At 47.4% G+C, this 21,897-nt stretch overlaps 1 protein-coding gene across 5 annotated transcripts in view; it reads right to left on the minus strand.

Moving 5' to 3' along the window:
- Positions 1-4,735: 4,735 nt before the first annotated feature.
- The window catches only part of CELF6 (CUGBP Elav-like family member 6), a 35,931-nt gene continuing 18,769 nt past the window's right edge, over positions 4,736-21,897 (minus strand). The window contains exons 5-14 of one of the 5 annotated variants that reach the window (XM_073012285.1): positions 10,427-10,555; positions 10,239-10,318; positions 9,927-10,070; positions 9,685-9,817; positions 9,449-9,598; positions 9,179-9,241; positions 8,850-8,930; positions 8,620-8,763; positions 7,565-7,720; positions 4,736-6,355 (exon numbers count right to left, since the gene is read on the minus strand). In XM_073012285.1, the coding sequence (XP_072868386.1) occupies positions 7,593-7,720; positions 8,620-8,763; positions 8,850-8,930; positions 9,179-9,241; positions 9,449-9,598; positions 9,685-9,817; positions 9,927-10,070; positions 10,239-10,318; positions 10,427-10,555 (1,052 nt within the window). In that variant the 3' untranslated portion in view covers positions 4,736-6,355; positions 7,565-7,592. Of the gene's footprint in view, positions 6,356-7,564; positions 7,721-8,619; positions 8,764-8,849; positions 8,931-9,178; positions 9,242-9,448; positions 9,599-9,684; positions 9,818-9,926; positions 10,071-10,238; positions 10,319-10,426; positions 10,556-21,897 lie in introns of those variants that run through there. The other 4 variants (XM_073012286.1, XM_073012288.1, XM_073012287.1 and 1 more) reach the window with 4 other exon arrangements.

Here is a 21,897-nt window from a genome sequence, read left to right on the forward strand (position 1 = left end):
TAAATAAGATGTATTTGGCTTGGAATTCAGACAGTGTTGGGGGTTCTGGTGCCTGGGGACCCTGGCTGTGAATCCTGTGGGAGAGAATGGGATGTATTGGGCACGCACTTCATGCACCTTCTTGGATTCCCTAAGCCACCTCCTTCTTTCTCTCTCTTGGTTGGCACCCTGCCTGTGCTAAGTAGCCCTTCTACTTCCACGTCTATAGTAGAAATGCCACACAGCAGACCATGGGAGCTGACTTCCCAACAGCCACCCAGGGAGCAAATGATGCAACTGAGAAGTGCAGGGGAGTTAGCTCCTTGTGGGGTACAATCTTGGCCAACAGAAAACAGGAGAAAAGAGGGGAACAGAAGCATTAATTCCTTCTCAAATCTCCCCTTGGTGAACTGACCCAAGGTGCCATTTCTCCTTGCAAACACCATGTGCTTGGCAAACAAGCCCGACAAGGGACCTGCTCTCTCCTAATGGCTCATATGAAGTGGCGGCCGGCACAGTACTGCATCATCTTGCATTGCCTTCGTCTCTTCTCCCTTTCACCATCCTGGACTTCCACCTCCCTGCAAAATGTCAGCACTTGCCTCAGAGTCTGCTTTCTAGAGTACTTGGGTTAAGATACGGAGACAAAATCAAAGCCCCCATCTCTACACGAAGTCCCAACAGTGGGGTAACATAAAGGACCTGAGGACGTAGCTGAGTTTTCCTACTCAAATGCAGGGAATCCAGCCCAGACTGCTGGCTTCCTCTCGGGAATCCAGTGTCAGGTCACTGGATCAGGCCATCTTGAGACTACTCCCCAGGAGGCTGAGGCCCATTCCACAGGCTTTCTTTTTACTCTCTTGCATTTTCTGCTGAGCACCTAAGATATCCCTTGGGAAAAGCCAGGCCAAAAGCTTGTGGCCTGTTCTGTCTTCTGAGTTTCTATTCTTTTAGGCAACTAGAGGGCAGGAGGTCAGAGTCTGGAAGTTCAAAGTCCCTTCTACAGGTGGTCAGCTAAAGGGTTTGGTCAGCCCAGGCTTCTAGAGGGCAGAGGTTGCCATAATAGCTGTGTCTGGAGTTGGGGCTAGGGAGAAAAAGTGTGCCCTCTGCCCCTCCTTACTTTGCACTTGGCATAGACTTGGCCACCTCTTTGCAGATCCCAGCTGGCTCAGGCTGCAGGCTGGAAGGGCAGCAGAATGGTCCACATTGGTTCTTAGCTCCCTGAACTCATGAGGTTTCTTCCAGATAATACAGGGCTGTGTAACATAATTGTGCAAATATACTAGCCATGGATGAGGCCCAGAGGCCAGAAACAGCCTGTGAGTCCATGCTGGGTTTGGCTATGTCATGATGGAGGCAAGTACAATCAGGACAGTGGTTGCTGAAAGATTACAGCCCAAGCTGGAAAGGATCAAGTGAGATTCTGTGATCTCCACATCACAGCACCCTCCTTTGGAAGGTATTATATGCATGTTCTGCTCCACTGAGGCCAGGGTGAGCCCCCAGTTCTGGTCAGAGGACATAGCAGAACCAGAGCTGCTTCAAGGTCAGAGGTCACCAGTCCTATCTCAGACCAGAGGACTTTTCTCCCTACATCCAAGACACCCAGGTTGCATCCAGCGAAAGAAATTCATTATAGGGGCTCTGCTGGAGGCTGAAGACTCTGCCCAGAGCCGCCAAGTTCTAGAGGTTCTCAGAGGGCCCCCAAAATTCAGTGTCAACTGATAGACTCCCCTGAGCAGTCTTTCAACAATGTGGCCTCAGGGTAATAATGGGCCATGGCCAGAGTTGGAGGAGTAGAGCAAGCTGCAGGTTGCTGGCCCAAGAGTACTTGACTGGTTGCTTCCATCCTGTCCTATGCATCTCCTTGGGGCTTGAGGCCTAGAAGCCGGTACTGCTCAGGGATTTTGACTATCTGGCCAAGACCAAGCTCACTGGAGCGTGAGTTGGCCAAGTGTTGAACGGGCAATCTCTCTTTGGGGGTAGTGAGCAGATTAAGGTTGACTTATCACCTTGGACAGACCATTATGGAAACCATGAAACTGAGGGGTAGGGGAATGGCCAAAGTGTGATCTGGTGCTAAGACGCAGAAACCACATGAGCTAGATTGAGACTCACGGAGCAGGACATTATCAAGGATCCCTCATGATGGTTACCAGCTCAAAAAAAAAAGCCATGAATCACAGAATCCTCACAACTGACAAACAAGGATCTGGGAATGCTTGATCTCTACAGCAACCTTTAAACCCAAAACTGGCTGGGCATAGTGGCTCACATCTGTAATCCCAGCACTTTGAGAGGTCAAGGGAGGTGTTATCACTTGAGGCTAGGAGTTCAAGACTAGCCTGAACAACATGGCAAAACCCCATCTCTACTAAAAATATAAAAATTAGCCAGGTGTGGTGGTGGGCACCTATAATCCCAGCTACTCAGGAGGCTGAGGCATGAGAATCACTTGAACCCAGGAGGTAGAGGTTGTAGTGAGCTGAGATCGCACCACTGCACTCCAGCCTGGGCGACAGAGGAAGACTGTCTCAATAAATAACTCAAAACCATGTCAAAAGGGAAGTGGGATGCTTCAGTTCCAAAGGTCCATCCTCTCAGGGATGTGCATAAAGAACAACGGACAAAGGAGACATTTCCCAGTGGAAAGGACCAAAAACAATAGGTTTTGTTGACCAAGAAATTCACTCCACTGTCCAGAAGGATGTGTTATATGCTGTAGATTAGCGACCATTGTATTCTCCTCTCCCCTATTCCAAATGGAAGGTTTTAAAATAACTGTTATAGCAAGGTGCAGTGACATGCACCTATAGTCCCAGCTAGTCAGAAGGCCAAGGTGAGAGGATCACTTGAGCCTAGGAGTTCAAATCTAGCCTGGGCAACATAGCAAGTCTCCATCTTAATTTAAAAAAAAGAATTAAAAATTTTTCAGTCATGTGTATCTGTAGTCCCAGCTTCTCAGGAGGCTGAAGCAGGAGAATTGCTTAACCCAGCAGTTCAGGTCCAGCCTGGACAACATTAGCAAGACCCCATCTCTTTAAAACAAATTGTTATCCTCTTTCTCTCCATTATTTTACCTTGGTTATAGGACAAGTATGGGGTAGCTAAGTTTATCTTTTACCCATAGATGGCAAAATCTTAAGAAGTCATATCCAGACCTGAGCAAGAATTGCCCCTCACCAAGGGACCCTGGACTGAGGACTCAATAAAGCAACTGGATGTGATTCTGTTTTATCTCCCATTGGGAAATAGGTGAATGTGGTTTTTGTTTGGTCTATGATTATTGCATTGTCAGGCAGGCACATTTTTGAAATTGTATGTCTGTCAAGAAAAGTATAGGTGGATGCAATAAAGGGTGGGATATAGTGGATGCATATTATTTATCTGCTCATCATCTCTTCCTTCAGGACCCATTTCTCCCCCTCCACACAGTCCTGATGAAGTTGTCAATTATGGTGGCCTACTCTTCCATCCTAGTGGTGGGCATGTGTCCAAAGCTGGTCAAAGTCCTCCCTGGGATTTTAGAACTAGAGCTAATGAGGCCAACATATGGGAGGAAGCGGAGCCAAGAGATGGAGGCATCATCTTTTGAACCCCTAGATCCAGCCATGATTCAAGGCAGATACATCCTTTGATTTATCAGTTATGTAAACCAATTAATTCCAATTGGCCTAAACATGTTTGAGTTGGGTTTTTGACACTTGCAACTGAAAAGGTCCAGACTAATACATGCACACAGAGAGACACAAACACCATATTGTTCAAACTCATCAGACATTATGTAAGTCTTCCATGATCTTACTGGGCTCAGCAAACTTTTTGTCTAAAGAACAAGATAGATATTTTAGGCTGTGTGGGCCATATATGGTCTCTGTTTCACTTTCTTGTTTCGTTTTGACGACCCTTCAAAAATGTAAAAGAAATTTCTTAGTTTGGTAGTTCATATAAAAATAGGCCACAGACCAGATTTGGCCCACAAGCCATTGTTTGCCAACCCCTAATCTAGACCATGTCAACCCTGAAGCTTTGTAACCACACAGTCTGCCAGTCCCTAGCCCATACTGTAGAGTATGAAGCAAGATATTTTAAATATCATTTTGGTTCAAGTGTCTTGACATGACTCAGTAATGGTAAGGTTCAGGGTAGCGTTAGGAATGGGAAAAGGGTCTTATCTTGTGCCCATTATCTGCCATGCAACAGGTACTGAATAAATGGTAATTACTATTATTTCTTGGTAATAAAGATACTTTTTCAAAATGATGGAGCTGTCTAAATGGCTTTGTCCAAATGTCTCAGTTCATCCTTGAAGACTTTTCCCCTTCTTAATCTCCTTCAGAAAGTATTTCACAGATCTCCCCTACCAATAAAGTCTGAATTAGGTACTCTCCTTCTTGTTAGCACAGACTTTCTATGGCCCTCCATTGTAACTGGATTATTTGTCTCTCTTTCCCCTTAACTCTGAGTACTTGGAACATGCCTGAGCCCCAACATGTAGCATAGTGCTTAGCACCTAGCCTGAGAGGACTCTGTGCCTCCATGTGAATATCAGTTTGAGGGTGCAGGTACTGTGTGTCTCTGTTTGTGTCCAGGATGGTCACTCTAGGTGTCAGCATTGTGCTGGTGTACATATACCCTCTGGTTCTTCTCTCAGTTGGAAAATATTTGTGGATGTCCATCGCACCTTACCTGGTAATATTACTGCCAGATCTATGTTTCATTCCCATTCCCTCCAAAAATGAGTCGAAGACAGAAGAACAGGTGGGAACAAGTTTTCTTAGAAACTGTTATGAAGGAGGAGTCCTCCAACCCCACCCCCACATCTTTTACTATATGACATGTTATCAGATCAGAGGCCTTCAGCCTCAGCAACATCTGGGGATTAGAGTGACCCCACACAGCTGGGGCCTTAGACTAAGCTGATCCATGTCTGTGGGGTGGAGGGGAAATCCTCCTGGGAAAAATATGTGCAAGGCCCTACAGGCCCAGGAAAGGCTGACCAAGGCAAGGTGAGTCATGGTGTTCTAAGCTGAATCTTTTGCCCATCTCACAGAAGCAGGCAGGAAGCACCACCATTGATCAGCTTTATATGGCACCCACTGTATACAACAGACAGACAAAGACAGACAGACAGAGCACACACCACTTCTAAGCTCAACACTGCTCACCAACTAGAAGCACCTCGGTTAAGCACATGTGAGACACTCTTGCATAGGAAAGATGTACTTTTTAAAGGAATGAAGAAGTATTTTGACAAAACATCTACTTCCCTCTCAGGTCCAGGGTAAAGAGGGACCTCTAATTCTGAAGCTTCTACATGTTGAAAAATTTCCCCTTCTCAATGGCAGTATATACAGTAGCAAACCTTCCAAGTCTGTTGTCACAGCCCTCTATAGATATCCTGAATCTACCTTACAGGTGGGCAAACTTAGACTAAGAGACAGAAGGTAGCCTGGAGCAAGGGGACATTGGGACTGGTTCAAGGGGAAGGGAAACAAGAGGTGTCTCAGCTCAGCCAAAGGCAGGGCCTCTGTCTACCTGGATTGGCAAGGGAAAGGCTCAGGTGGCCAGAACTCCCTCTTTCTTCCTGCCTGGGGAAGCAGTGGTTCCACAGGAAAGGCAGTCCCACTCCTGCTGGCTAGGGGGCCTCCTGGGATGGCAAAGGCCAGGGCGGACCTGAGCTCCGCCTGGGGCCTCTTCCGGGATGCACTCTGAGTTTGAGGATTGTGGATTGTGGGTTCACTGCTTCTATAACTTTCTCATTACCTGCATATGAGCCTAGACCTCAAATCCTTAATTATTTTTAAAAGGGAAGGGTCGGGGAGTGGCTTCAGAGGGAATGAGACACAGAACAATCTTTCCACAGCCTCCCTCTGCCTAGGCTGGAGCTGTCAAGGGTCTCCTTCACCCTGTCTCCTAGGGATATTTAAAGGCAGCTTTTATGAGACTCTATACTGTCTTTTTTTGTTGTTGTTTGTCTTTTTGTTTGTTTGTTTCTTTCTTTGTTTTAATTTATATAGATATATATATTCTTAAAAAAGCAATAGTCCTTTGGTCCCTAAACTCTAAGGAATGATATGATTTTGAAAGAAGTGAATCTGGGCTTCCCTTGCGGAGAAGCCCTTGGCACCCCCAACGCCCTCTGCTGGTTCCCCTGGACAGTCACTCTTCACCAGCCCTAGTTGCTCTGCCAGCCTGCGCTCTATGCTGCAGGCACAGAACAACCCACTTGATAAAAACAATCTTTAGAGTGGCCTTAGCCCCAGGCACCAGCCTTGGGTCCGATCCACCTCCGTCTGTCCGCAGCTGCTCCTTTGGGAAGGGCTGCTCAAGCGTTTCTGTGCTTTTCCTCTCCTTTCTTCTCACTCTTCCGTTTCTGTTGTGTATTAATTGATAAAGAGAGAGAGAAGAAAAAAGGCAAAAATCACCTTGGAGGGCAAGACCAGAAGAGCAGCTTGCCCCCATCAGTGACATCTCGGGTGAGTGGCTGGACCTCTCTTCCTGAGGAGCAGGGCTGCAGCAGGATCCAGGCAGCAGCCCAGTCCACTGAAGCCAGACTTGAGTCCTGAGCAAAAGACCCCAACCCCACATCCCCTCCAGAAGGCTCCTGGGGTAGCTCAAAGTGAGGCAGGGCCATGTGGGCCTTCTGAGACAGAAAATCTCTAAAAGTTGCAGGCAGCATCCTATGGACCCATGACCTTGCCAAAAATGTAGAAGAACTTGGCCCATCTCTCTCTCCATCACCCACCAGGCCCTGCAGATTCCACCTCTGAAGCATGTTTGCTTCTCTTCCTCCATCTCCATGTTCACTGCCATTATCTCAGCCCTTACTTCTAGTCCTTTCTCTGCTTAAGCTCCTCAACGGTTCTTTCTCATCTTCAGGATAAAGTCGAAACTCATGGCCTGCCGGGCGCGGTGGCTCAAGCCTGTAATCCCAGCACTTTGGGAGGCCGAGACGGGCAGATCACGAGGTCAGGAGATCGAGACCATCCTGGCTATCATGGTGAAACCCCGTCTCTACTGAAAATACAAAAAATTAGCCGGGCGCGGTGGTGGGCGCCTGTAGTCCCAGCTACTCGGGAGGCTGAGGCAGGAGAATGGCGTGAACCCAGGAGGCAGAGCTTGCAGTGAGCTGAGATCCGGCCACTGTACTCCAGCCTGGGCGGCAGAGCGAGACTCCTTCTCAAAAAAAAAAAAAAAAAAAAAAAGAAACTCATGGCCTGAAGACTCTTGAAAACTGGCCCAGAGCGACTTTTCTAGTCTCATTTTCCAGCCTCCCGGACCCTCCCTACATACAGGTTCTCTACTCTCATTGGGTATCTCTGGAGTAGAACTGCTTCCCCAGGCAGAAAAGACTCTGATTGTCTCTCCTAGACTACGGGGCAGGAATGTTGTCTAATTGATCTCCTTGGATTGAAGGAAAAGCAAAGTCACCATCTGAGGATTCCTCCTAGCTCCTGGCTCTTCTCTCTATCCCAGACTTTCTCAGAGGTGGGTCCCTCCAAGGTCCCAAAAGGAGGACCATCAAAGCTGGGAGGGCCTCATCACTCAGGCCTCATCTACCTGGGGTCCATCAGGGACTCACCTTTCTGTGGCTGGTCGGTGAAAGCAGGTCAGTAAGGCCGGTTGGCATCCTTGGGCCGCTTTAGCTGGACCTTGAGCCTCTTCATGCCAATTTGAAAGCCATTCATTGCCTGAATAGCAGTCTGGGCACTAGTTGGATTGTCAAAACTAACAAACCCTGGAGGGTGTGGGCAAAGAGGTTAGCTGGGAACTCTGCCTGGCAGGGCCTCTGACCCAGCCCCCTCCGGCCAGTTCCATCAAACGCATACCCTTCCACTGTTTGCGTACACACATGGATATAGAGTCACAGGCAGACGGCCTGAGATTCCTAAAGGTGTGATTCTTGGAAGGATAGGAGGCAACTCTGAGTGTGTGTGCAGGGTCAGTGTGTTGATTGGGATGTTTCCGTGTTTTTCCTGGCATGGGTTGGCTGTCTCCCTCCACAGCTCCCATTCTGGTCCTCAGAACATAGTTGGAGTTGGAGGGGATCTTTGGTCTCAGAACCAAACTCCTTCTGCCCTGGCCAGACTCCAAAGCTCTGACCTAGCTGGCCACATTCCCGGTGGACACCTGATCGTCGTCCTAGGTAAACCTGAAATAAAGCTTGTTCTTTTTTTTTTTTTTTGAGATGGAGTCTTGCTCTGGCACCCAGGCTGTAGTGCAGTGGTGCCATCACAGCTCACTGCAAACTCTCCCTCCCGGATTCAAGAAATTCTCCTGCCTCAGCCTCCTGAGTAGCTGGGATTACAGACACCCATCACCACGCCCAGCTAATTTTTGTATTTTTAGTAGAGATGGGGTTTTGCCATATTGGCCAGGCTAGTTTCAAACTCCTGACCTCAAGTGATTCACCTGCCTTGGCCTCCCAAAGTGCTGGGATTACAGGCATGAGTCACCGTGCCTGACCAAGGCTTGTTCTTAGCCTAAGCTTAGCCCCATCACTGGTTTGTGACCCCATTTTGTGCCATATATTCAATCTCAGGAAATCACTGCATTATGGAAGGACAATCGTAGGGTCTGTAGGGAATCCTTTATAGTTAGAGGTGGGAGAGGCGTAGGGGTAGGTTCTCAGCTCACCAAAACACTTGCTCTGGTTGGTGGCTCGATCCACAAAGACTTTAGCAGAGACAACCGCTCCAAAGGGCAGGAATGTCTGTATGAGTTCCGCATCACCAAACTCCTGAGGCAGGTGATAGATGAAGAGGTTACAGCCTTCGGGGCCTGCAGGAACAGTAGCAGGCTGGTTCAGGGGAGGGACCCTGAGTCCAGCCCCACCAGGCTCTGCTCTCCAGCCCCCAGTCCCTCACCTTCTCTCTGCTGCTGGGGCAGGGCTGAAGGCTGCTGGGGAAAAGCTGTGCTCACTGGGGCATAGGCCGACGGATAGGCTGCTGGAGACAGAGGTGGGAGTGGGCAGTGATCCCCAGGAGCCCTTCCCCAAGCAGGGCCCCAAGTGCCTGGCGCTTTTGACCAATTCAGCCCAGTCCACCATAACCCTCACCCCAAGAGAGGTCGTTCTGGGAGTAGGAGGGGATGGGAGGATCAACTCCTTGGAACAGAGCCTAAATCCCCCACAACTCTCCCTATTTCTTTCTGGGGCCCTTCAACCTCCCCCAGGCCGCGTAGCGCCAAGTGAAACCTGCGTAGTGGTGCATCCCAGCGTAGGCCTGCTGCAGGGGGTCAGCCACGCCGGGGCTCTGGGCTGGGGAGAGAGGGGCGCAAGGCCCACGGTGAAGGCAAGCGGGCGAGCGGAGTGGGTGAGAAGCTCAGGGAGTGTGGGAGGTGGACAGTGGTTGTGAGAGGCAGCAGGGAAGGAGGGAGATCTCTTCCCAGGGAAGCCAGGCCCTACCCCCCACCCCCCCGCTCCCCACTCCATTTCGGGGGGATTTGGGCGGAGCGGGGGGCCCACCTGGGTAAGGGGAGAGCCCGTTATTGTAGAGCGTATCGGAGCCCGGCTGGCCGTTGGTCTGGGGGGTCAGAGGGCCGAATCCATTGACCCCGATGGGCGCCGGAAGACCTGGGAGAGTGCCAGGGCCGCTGCCGGGCGGGGAGTTGGCTGCTGATGGCGGAAGAGGTCAGAGAGTCAGTACGCCGCCCGGTCCTGCCCGGCCCCTCCCAGGCGCGCCCCAGTCCTTGGGGCCGTACCTGCCGCGGGCAACAGAGGAGCAGCCACCAGGCTAAAGGCCGCCACGTGCTGCATCTGGGCTGCCACCGCCGCCACCGGGCCTAGGCCTGGGCCTTGTGCCGCGGCCAGCAGGGCCGCCTGGTGCTGCAGGATCTTTGGGAGGAAAGATGGGCGAGAGTGGGGGGCCAAGGGGCAGTCAGCTGCCCGTGCTCCCAGCCCCAGGCCTGGCCCACCCACCTGCGCGCCCTTGCACGGTACCTACCGCTGTGGTGTAGGCGCCGCAGGCCCCTAGCGGCAGTGGCGCGGGGTGGAAGGCGCCCAGTTGGCCGGCCATCTGCTGCATCCGCCGCAGCGCGCGCTCCCGGTCAGTGTCCGCCAGCTTGACCACGAGGCTGGACGAGGCGCCCTGGGCAGGGCAGGGGAGGCCGTGGTGACCGGTTCTGACCCTGGCCCCGGCCCGGGGCTGAGCGCCTTCCCCATCAGGTCCTTTCGCGGGGCACCGAGCACACTCGGGGAGGAGAAGCCCGTCCCCACCCCACTGGTCTCACCCTCAGCCCGGGGAATCCGCCCTCACCGCCATGGTCCGGCTGCCGTGCAGACCCTGGATGGCCGCCTGAGCTTCCCCTTGACTCCCGAACTTCACAAAGGCACAGCCTGGGACAGGATAGAGGGAGCGGGTGGCTCAGGCCACAGAGGCCAAAGAGACATGTGGCCCAGAGTGAGGAAGGGTCACCAGGAAATCCCGGGGTCAGCTCAGGTCACCTTTACTGGTGCCGTCAGGACTCCGCAGGACCGTGCACTCCTCGATGTGGCCAAAGGGCTGGAACAGGCGTCTGACGTCCTCCTCACCCTGCTGCTTGCCCAGCATCCCCACAAACAGCTTTCGGTCCTCTGGGGACAAAGCCAGGAATGACCTGGGGACCCCAAGTCTTCCTAGATCCCCCAAGAGTAGCCCGAAGAACTTAGGAAGGTAGCTCACCAGTCTCACTCTGGGAAGCAGAGAGAGGGAGAAGGCCCTGGGCTTCCAGGGGTGGTTTTCATTGAGGGGCAGGATCTGGGGAAAGGATCTGGAGAAGGGAGCTCAGCTCAGCTTTCCCTCAGGAAAACCTGGGTCCTGGGGAAACCCAGAGAGTCTCAGGGCTGCTCTTGTAGGGAGTGATGCAGTCTTGATATCTTTGACTGGGTAGAGCCCTATATGCATGGTTTTACATGTTTGACCTTTCTGTTCTTAGAGTTTAGGAAACGCTGTTTCGGACCATTTCTGTAGTATTAAGGAAGAGGGTGCTCAGAGAAAGCCTTTCTATTCAGACTGGGTCCAGAGAAGAGAAGTACATCCTTGCTGGTCAGCCTGATAGTGCTGGCTAGAATCAATGCCCCTTCCTGCTCATATCAAGGAGGGTTCTGGATTTAGAAACAGCACACAAAACAGTCCTCTCATCCTACTGCCTCATCTTTAGGCACTGAGCACTGGCATGATGAATCCTTAGCCTCTGCACCACATCCAACCTGGATGCCCCTCCCAAGGGCCTACAGAGAGCAGGACCTTGGTTTCCTGAGCCTCCAACATTAGCATTTTCCCTACTACAGTTGCTGAACCTCTGACCCCTTTCTTTAACTCCCACCTCCACCACCCTGTCCCTTCAGCAAGCTTCTAGTGCCGTCTCTGTATCCTTCCCTCTGATTCCCCTGTCCTCTTGCCCTTAATGCCTTCCAAAATGTTCATGCTATTAGAGAAAAAGTTCTGCCTGTAGACTTGGATTGCCATCAGAGAACCAGTCTGATTCCTCCCTGTGTCCACCCTTTCTATGGGAGTGGCAGAAATGCAGGAAAGGCATGCTGGGCCTGTGTACCTCGAAGAAAACTGGAGAGCTGGGGCTGGAAACTAGGGTTTTGTTGCACATCCAGCAAGTTAGGCCTCAGGAACACTCTCTGGGAGCCTGGGGTAGAGCGGTTCAGCCTGCTGTTAAAGTCTGGCTTTTTTCTCTGCACCAAGGTAAATCTCTGAATTTGGGATGGGGCTTGACCATGTAGGGGACAATACAAGTTGGGAGAGAAGGAGTGGATAGGAAACTGGTTTCAGGCTTTATCTTCAAGAGCTTGGAGTGCAGGAAAACCCATCCTAAATGGTTCTACTCCTTGACCAGCTTGACTAGGCAGTTGGGGGTCCTTGGATTCTGAGTGCAGGGGAAACAAGGCAAGTGGGGGGGGGTCGTAGACTGAAGCCTGGGTGACAGCAAAGGAAGAACAGACTGTTCAGAACTGACTGAAGTTAGCAGGGAAGAAATCTCCAACAAGACTATATGTGTGTCCGTATGTCACCCAGGTGGTGTGGGTGGCCTAAGTGGGTGGGTTTGGCCTAGGCTGCCCGGGGGATCCTGAGGTGTCTGTCTGTCTGACGATGCTATGTCTGTGTGGAGGGCAGGGGCTGCAGTTCATAAGAGGCAGGCAGAATGTGTTTTAGCAAAATTCTGCCCTCTGTCCAGAGAGGTACTACCTGGTGATCCTTGGGGAGGGGATGGATAATGGACTTGTGGCTGGAATTCTGATGGAGGAAAGAAGGTCTCAGCACTGACCTTTGGTGGTGAGAGTACAACCCAGTGGGTGTGCTTTGCTTCTGGGGGTGTCAACCATAGAATAGTGCCCTTGGAACAGACCACTGGTTTCCCAACCTTTTGAAAAATCAGTGGAATACATTATTCTAACATAAATATTAGGATGAAGCTCAAAATGTAAGAGAAAAGTAGAAACTGCTGTGACTGAAGCCAGAAAAGGAGGAGTGGAGTTCGTCTTGCTTGATCCTCCCCTAATACTCCCTAGAGGGGCTCCAAGGAAAGCCCTTCGAAATTACTGACCTAGAAGATAGAGTACAGAGTTCCAGCTGGTGTATGAGGGGGGATCTGAGATCATCCTGTTCAGGAGCCTGAGAAGACAGGAAAGGTCTTTCATGAGTCTCTTGACCAACCTGATGGTTTTGCCTTGACATTGGAAAATGGGCTCATTTGGCCAGAGAATGAAATCCCAAAAGATCATGCCATTGTTCTAAGTTATTTTGGGCTGCAGAAGGCCTGGGAGAGGCTGGAGAAGAGTCTAGGGCCTTCATAGTTCCAAGGGGGGCTTCACAATGCCCTAATTTGTAGTGGAGCTGTGTCATTGGGTAAGGTCTGAAAACTGGTGATGGCACCCAGATAAGATGTCATACCACATGGACCAGAATCCAGGTAGCCCTGTGTAGGAAGAGAGACATCACAGGCTGAGATAGAGCCCATAAGACAGAAAAGAGGTTTGTACTGACAGTGGTGATCTGATCCTTCATCTGCTCTGCCTCTTGTTGCTTTTTCTGCTGATGGTGGTCAGTTCAAACTCATGTCATGACCCATGAAATTTTCCGATCGTCTTTTCCAGTGAGAATCTCACAAGTTAAGAATTTTCAACAGGGCACAGTGGCTCACGCCCATAATCCCAGCGCTTTGTGAGGCCAAGGTGGGCTGATCACTTGAGGTCAGGGGTTTGAGACCAGCCTGGCCAACATGGTAAAACCCCATCTCTACTAAAAATATAAAAATAGCCGGTCATGGTGGCACATGCCTGTAATCCCAGTTATTCAGGAGACTGAGGTGGGAAAATGGCTTGAACCCGGGAGGCGGAGGTTGCAGTGAGCCGAGATTATACCACTGTACTCCAGCCTGAGTGACAGAGTGAGACTCCATCTAAAAAAAATTTTTTTTCCTTTTCTCTTTCAGGGTACTGACCCTATGGTTCTGGACTACTGGGATGTATGGAGTTTGGAATGGAAATGAGTACCTACCATGGGGTGGGCTCTAGGCTCCTGTTTCCCAGGTATCACCTTAAATCCTGGTATTGTCTTTGCCACTTTACAGGGACCTTGATTGTGTTTGACAGGAGGATAAGCTGGGTCACAGTGGTCATGAGCCTCAGGTGACCCAGAAATGGTGGGATAAGTTTCGTAAGAGACCCAGTCAAAGAGAAGTACATGCTGGACCCCTAAGAGTAGCCCCCCAAACCCACAGATCTGAAGGTTCTGATGGCTGATCATTGCCTCCAGAGAGAGATGATGATGGGATATAGCCCAAATAATTCAATTTCCTCTAGGTCAAATTCTATCATTTTGGTAAAAAGTGGATGCTACAAGAGGCAAATCAGAAATGTCTGAATAAAAGTATCCTATTAGTGGTGGGTAGGATCCTAGAAAGATGGGAATATCAAACATGGAGGCTCAACCATCCTGGATTGGAAGGAATTAGAAAGCAGCATCAGTATAGAGTTGAGACATAGTTGGAAAGCCATATGGTTGAATGGTATAACTGCATTTTCCTGTTGGCAACTGATGTGTACTGCTTGATCTTCTATCAAATGCTTTTTGTTTTTCTTTTTTTGAGACTGAGTCTTGCTCTGTCACCCAGGCTGGAGAACAATGGTGCGATCTCAGCTCACTGCAACCTCCTCCTCCCGGGTTCAAGCGATTCTCCTGCCTCAGCCTCCTGAGTAGCTGGATTATAGTCACACGCCACTATGCCCGGCTAATTTTTGTATTTTTTAGTAGAAACAGGGTTTCACCATGTTGGCCATGCTGGTCTCAATCTCCTGACCTCAGGTGATCCACCCGCCTAGGCCTCCCAAAGTGCTGGGATTACATGCATGAGCCACCACGCCCGGCCTCAAAAGCTTTTTGAATCCAAAACAAGTGGCTTAGGCTCCCAGAGGCCCATCTCCATGAAGCTGCCTCGTGCAGCTGGTCATATAGGTCAGGGATTCGAATGCGGCAAATGAGGGGGTTGACATCCCAATAATCATAGCAGAATCAGTCCAGACTCCTTCTTCAGAAAGGGCACCAGGATGCTGTTCAAGGAAGGAGCCTCTGCCTCAAGTTGCTCCAAAGAAATTCCTGAGGTGTTCAAGTTTCTGGTTTCTAGGCCACTCACACCAAATCACCTCCATGTTGGTGAAATGTAATGATTGTAGGGACAGTGTAGGGAAAGGTCCAGCCTTGGGGTACCAACTACCAGACACATCCTAAAAATACTGGTCCATTTCTCGGTTTAAATGCCAACCCAGAAAGTCTTGCTGGTGGCAGTAGTTGTATTATAGCAAAGCAACTCTCTCCTGTTACTCTTAGTGACGACTGCAGCATAAGAAGCCACGGGGAAAGTGACGGAAGGAAGTAGCCAGGATGAGCAGTCTCCTGGCCAGATGTGACAGGCATCAGGAGGGACTTAAATTCCATGCACACAAAAAACTGTTAGAACAAATAACCCAATTCAGCAAAGTTGCAAGAAATAAAATCGACACACAAAAATCAGTTGCGTTTCTATACACTAGCAATGAAAAATCTGAAAATGAAATGAAGTGAAAGCAAAAGCCAGTCACAGTGGCTCACGCCTGTAATCCCAGCACTTTGGGAGACCAAGGCGGGCGGATCACATGAAGTCAGGAGTTCGAGACCAGCCTGGCCAACATGGTGAAACCCTGTCTCTACTAAAAATGCAAAAATGAGCCAGGCATGGTGGCATGTGCCTGTAGTCCCAGCAACTCACAAGGCTGAGGCAGGAGAATCTCTTGAACCTGGGAGGTGGAGGTTGCAGTGACCTGAGATTGCACCACTGCACTCCAGCCTGGGAGATAGAGCGAGACTCTATCTCAAAAAAAAAAAAAAAAAAAAAAAAAAAAAAAGCCTGGGCGCGGTGGCTCATGTCTGTAATCCCAGCACTTTGGGAGGTCAAGGTGGGCGGATCACCTGAGGTCGGGAGTTTGAGACCAGCCTGACCAACATGGAGAAACCTCGTCTCTACTAAAAATACAAAATTAGCCAGCGTGGTGGCACATGCCTATAATCCCAGCTACTTGGGAGGCTGAGGCAGGAGAAGCACTTGAACCCGGGAGGTGGAGGTTGCGGTGAGCCGAGATCGTGCCGTTGCATTCCAGCCTGGGCGACAACAGTGAACTCCGTCTCAAAAAAAAAAAAAAAAAAAGAGAGAGAGAGAGAGAGATGAAAGCAAACAATTCTATTTGCAATAGCATTGAAAAGAATAAAATACCTGGAGGCTGGGCATGGTGGCTCATGCCTGTAAACCCAGCATTTTGGGAGGCTGAGGTGGGCGGATCACCTGAGGTCAGGAGTTTGAGACCAGCTTGGCCAACATGGTGAAATCCTGTCTCTACTAAAAATACAAAAATTAACCGTGTGTAGGTGGCAAGCACCTGTAATCCCAGCTACTTAGGGGGCTGAGGCAGGAGAATCCCTTGAACCTGGGAGGTGGAGGTTTGCAGTGAGCCGAGATTGAGCCACTGCACTCCAGCCTGGGTGACAGAGTAAGACAGTCTCAAAATACATAAATAAATGATAAGATAAAATAAAATCCTTGGGAATAAACTTAACCCAGGAGGTGAAAGACTCATACACTGGGCTGGGCGCGGTGGCTCAAGCCTGTAATCCCAGCACTTTGGGAGGCCGAGACGGGCAGATCACGAGGTCAGGAGATTGAGACCATCCTGGCTAACACGGTGAAACCCTGTTTCTACTAAAAAATACAAAAAAACTAGCTGGGCGAGGTGGCGGGTGCCTGTAGTCCCAGCTACTCCGGAGGCTGAGGCAGGAAAATAGCATAAACCCGGGAGGCGGAGTTTGCAGTAGCCGAGATCCGGCCACTGCACTCCAGCCTGGGCGACAGAGCCAGACTCCGTCTCAAAAAAAAAAAAAAAAAAAGACTCATACACTGAAAACTACAAAATGTTGCTAAAAGTAATTAAGAGGTCAGGCGCAGTGGCTCACACCTGTAATCCCAGCACTTTGGGAGGCCGAGGCGGGCAGATCACGAGGTTGGGAGTTTGAGACTAGCCTGGCCAACATAGTGAAACCCCATCTCTACTAAAAATCCAAAAATTTAGCCGGGCATGGTGGTGGGTGCGTGTAATCCCAGCTACTCAGGAGGCTGAGGCAGAATTGCTTGAACCCAGGAGGCAGAGGTTGCAGTGAGCCGCGATCAAGCCACTGCACTCCAGCTCGGGTGATAGTATGAGACTCTGTCTTAAAAATAATAATAAAAAAAGAAGACACAAATAAATGAAAAGACAACCTGTATTCATGGATTAGAAGACTTACTATTGCTAAGATGTCAATGCTACTCCAAGTGATCTAGAGATTTAATGTAATCTCTATAAACTCCCAATGGCATTTTTTGCAGAAATAGAAAAATCCATCCTAAAATTCATATGGAATCTCAAGGGACTCCAAATACCCACCAATCTTGAAGAAGAAGAAGAACTCCCTGTTTTCAAAACATATTACACAGCTATAGTAATCAGCACTATAGTACTGGCATAAAGATAAATATATAGACCAAAGGAATAGAACACAAATCCCAGAAATAAACCCTCTTATATATGGTCAAATGATTTTTAACAAGGAAGACAAGATCATTCAATAAGGAAAGGACAGTCTTTTCAACAAATGGGGCTGGGAAAAATGGATATCTACATGTAAAAGAATGAAGTTAGACTCTTACCTTTCACCATAAACACAAGATTAAATGAAAATGGATGAGTCCTAAATGTAAGAGCTAAAACAATAGATGTCTTAGAAAACTGAGGGGAAAAAGACTTCATGACTGGATTTGGCAATGATTTCTTGGATATGACACCAAAAGCACAGGCAACAAAAGTAAAAATAAATAAATTGGACTGACTACATCAAAATTATAAACTTTAACAAGGATATATTGGAGGGCAAAAACAAAAAACTAAAAAACTTCTGTCCATCAAAGGACACAACCCACAGAATGAAAAAGCAACCTCTGGAATGGGAGAACATATTTGCAAACAACATATCAAGATGAGAGGTTAACATCCAGAATATATAAAGAACTTGTGGCCGGGCGCGGTGGCTCACGCCTGTAATCCCTGCACTTTGGGAGGCCGAGGCGGGCGGATCACGAGGTCAGGAGATCGAGACCATCCTGGCTAACACCGTGAAACCCCGTCTGTACTAAAAAAAAAATACAAAAAATTAGCCGGGCGCAGTGGCGGACTCCTGTAGTCCCAGCTATTCCGGAGGCTGAGGCAGGAGAATGGTGTGAACCCGGGAGGCGGAGCTTGCAGTGAGCTGAGATCATGCCACTGCACTCCAGCCTGGGCGACAGAGTGAGACTCTGCCTCAAAAAAAAAAAAAAAAAAAAAAAAAGAAAAGAAAAGAAAAAAAAGAACTCGTACAACTAAATAGTAACAACAACAACAAACACCAAACCTTCTATTTAATAATGGGCAAAGGATTCGTATAGACGTTTCTGCAAAGAAGAAATGCAAATGGGCAACAAACAAAAGAAAAGATGCTCAAAATGACTAATTGTTAAGGAAATGCAAATCAAAACTACAATGAGATATCACCCACCTCACACCGATTAGGATGACTGCTATCAAAGAAACAGAAAATCACAGCGTTGGCGAGGATGTGGAGAAATTGGAACTCTTGCACACTGTTGATAGGAATGTAAAATAGTGTCGCTGCTATGGAAAACAGTATGGCAGTTCCTCAAAAAATTAAATATAGAATTACCATATGATCTAGCAATACGTTTTCTGGGAATATATCCAAAAACATTGAAAGCAGGGTCTTTTCAAAAATTAATCTATAATTTTATTTCAATTGACCAATAATAATTGTATATATTTATGGGGTACAATGTGATGCTTTGATATATGTAGACATTGTGAAATGATTACATGGAGCTAATTAACATATTCTTCATCTTGCGTACTTATCACTTCTTTATGGTGAAAATGATTTAACTCTATTAGCAATTTTGAAATGCATATTGCATTATTATTAACTACAGTCTCCATGCTATGCAATAAATCACTAAAATTTCATCCTTCTGTTAAACTACATCCTGCTGTTTAACTTTCTGTCCTTTGACTAACATCTCCCCTTTCTCCATACTGTAACCCCCCATGATGCCCCTAACTTCTGCCAACCACCATCCTACTCTCTGCTTCTCTGAGCCCCACTTTTTCAGGTTCCACACGTAAGTGAGATAATGCAGTGTTTGTCTTTCTGTGCCTGGGAAAACAAGATCTTGAAGAAATATTTTGTACACCTATATTCATAACAACATTAGTTACAAAAGCCAAAAGGTTGAAGGTACCCAAATATCCAACAGATGAATGGATAAACAAAATGTGGTATATACATACAAAGAAGTATTATTCTGCCTTAAAAAGAAGGAAATTCTGACACATCCTATAACATGAATGAACCTTGAAGATAGGCTAAGTGAAATAAGCCAGTCACAAAAGGACAAATACTGTATGATTCCACTTATATAAGGTATCTAGAGTAGTCAAACTCACAGAAATCAATAGAATGATGGTTGCCAGGCTGAAGGAAAGGTGGAAATATAGAATCATTTAATGGATACAGAGTTTCCGTTTTTGCAAGAAGAAAAAGTTCTGAGGATGGGTTACACAATGTGAATGTACTTAGCTCTAGCAACTGTACACCTGAAAGTGTTCTGACAACCAGCTTTGGGTGATCTGCTCTGAGTCAAGCCTAAGGAAAGCGCCTCTCATTACCTTTGGGGGTAGAATGCATTTCAGGAAGTGAAGAGTTAACGTGAGGAAAGTGTCAAGTAGCACAGGTGAAACCTATCCAATCTTAGTTGGAAAATACTTTTTAGAATTAAATTCGTCTAAGGACCAATAACAGATATGACTGTCAACTGACTGTGACAGAACAGTTGTTGCTAAGGTCTATTTCTGATTTAGGCCAGAGAATATGTCCCAGGACTATGAAATTCTGAAAATTCTACCGCGAAATCCAAGAAAAATGGCTCTGCTAGTGAGATAGTCATATATGCATATATGGTTATACTCAAAATCCAGGCTGACATCTAACCAAACCCTTGCAAAGTCAGGCAGAAATTATTTAAGCAATTATAAGATAGTGATAGGAGGGTTAATTGGATAACAGATAATTGGCTTTTGAATTGAACCAAATTGCAGGATTAAAAAACGAGATGCCTCAAAATATATTTTAAAATCCTCAGAGCATGTTTTAAGTTTGAACGTTAAAAGAAAATAACTAAAGCCAAAAGAGTGCATGGATTGATTACCTAACCTATTTCTGTACCTTAGGCATCTTGGATACATAAATATTTGCTGAGTAAAGGATACAGCCAAGTTGAGAAGTGGAACAAGCAGAGCAATCACCACTGTGATTTATGTATTGATTCTATGCTATGACATTTGAAAGAGGAAAGAATATACAATTCAATCATTTTTAATATTTTGCTTAAGACTAAAAAATACTTTTCCTATAAGAACGGTACTTACAGTTTAACTTATTGGTGTTTCCAAACTAGAAAAAATGTAAGTGAGGAAAAATCAGCTACAGTCCCTATGCTAAACAGCAAATATAACAGACTTATTTAGTTACCATTGTCTAAGGGATGTGGGGATCCTTATTTCTGACCTCTATAATTTGTGGTTAACATTTTAAAAATACGTGAACCTAGGCCGGGCGCAGTGGATCATGCCTGTAATCCCAGCACTTTGGGAGGCTGAGGCCGGTGAATCACTTGAGGTCAGGAGTTCAAGACCAGCCTGGGCAACATGGTGAAACTCCATTTCTACTACAAATGCAAAAATTAGCCTGGTGCAGTGGCAGGCGCCTGTAGTTCCAGCTACTCAGGAGGGTGAGGCAGGAGAATCTCTTGAACCCAGGAGGTGGAGTTGTACCTTGCAGTGAGTCGAGTTGTACCTTGCAGTGAGCCGAGATCATGCCACTGCACTCCAGCCTGAGCAACAGAGTGAGACCCGTCTCAAAAACAAAACAAAACAAAACAACAACAAAGATACATGAACCTTGAATTTTTACCCATACAAACATTTTAATGTTCATGTTCAAATACACTAAATGCTGAGGGAAGTTTTTTTTTTTTTTTTTTGAGATGGAGTCTCACTCTGTTCAGGCTGGAGTGCAGTAGCATGATCTCTGCCCACTGCAACCTCCGCCTCCTGGATTCAAGCGATTCTCCTGCCTTAGCCTCCCAAGTAGCCAGGATTACAGGCACACACCGCCAAGCCCAGCTAATTTTTTTGTATTTTATTTTATTTTTATTTTTATTTTTTCTAGTATCATAAATTTCTTTATTTTTTTGTATTTTAGTAGAGACAGGGTTTCACTGTGTTGCCCAGGCTGGTCTCGAACTCCTGAGCTCAGCCAATCCACCCGCCTCGGTCTCCCAAAATGCTAGGATTACAGGTGTGAGCCACCGCGCCCAGACCTGAGGGAAAAGTTTTTGACACTATGTGTATTTAATGTATGTTAGGAGATAGTTTCATTTTAGAAAGTTGGATGCATTTTCCTTTAATAGTGTACTGCTCAATGTGTAGCTGCCACAGTATGTAAAATATAGGCCTGGAGTGTGGAGTATAGGAACAGTGTGGAACTTAGCTACAGAATTTATGCAAACTCACTGGAATGCATTAAAAGGCTGCTATAATATATTCCACAAAGACCCAGATGCACCTCTGGTACTCTGAGAAAAGTGTCGCCAAGGCTGCAGGGGATGGCCATGACAGAAAAGGACCTTGGCATCTTCCATCAGACAGATCCTGATGTATTACTAATATTAATTGTATTGTAGGCATAGAATTAACAAGTGTTACCAATAACTATTAAAATTGATACAACAGGGGCCAGGCTTGGTAGTTCTTGCTTGTAATCCCAGCGTTTTGGGAGGTCAAGGTGGGAGGATCATTTGAAGCCAAGAGTTTGAGACCAGCCAGGGCAACAAAGTGAGACCCTGTCCCAGAAAAAATAAAAATACAAAAAATTAGCTGGCCGTAGTGGCATGCACCTGTAGTCCCAGCGACTCGGGGGGCTGAAGCAGGGGGATCACTTGAGCCTGGGGGTTCAAGGCTGCAGTGAGCTATGATGGTGCCACTGCCTTCTAGCCTCGGCAATAGAGTGAGACACTGTCTCTAAAAAAATAAAAAAATAAATAAACAGACAAATCAGTAAATAAATAAAAACATAAAATATACAATATGTATGTTGGTTATTTCAACCACAAACCTCATGTTTATTGATTAAAAGTAAGACTACTATACTACTACACTGTTACATCAAAAGTCAAGTGACAGAAGATAAAGTAGCTTTTTTTGTTAAAAAGCTAGGCTGGGTGTGGTGGCTCGCACCTGTAATTCCAGCACTTTGGGAG

The sequence above is a fragment of the Chlorocebus sabaeus genome, chromosome 26, assembly GCF_047675955.1.
Source record: "Chlorocebus sabaeus isolate Y175 chromosome 26, mChlSab1.0.hap1, whole genome shotgun sequence".
Lineage (NCBI taxonomy): Eukaryota > Metazoa > Chordata > Mammalia > Primates > Cercopithecidae > Chlorocebus > Chlorocebus sabaeus.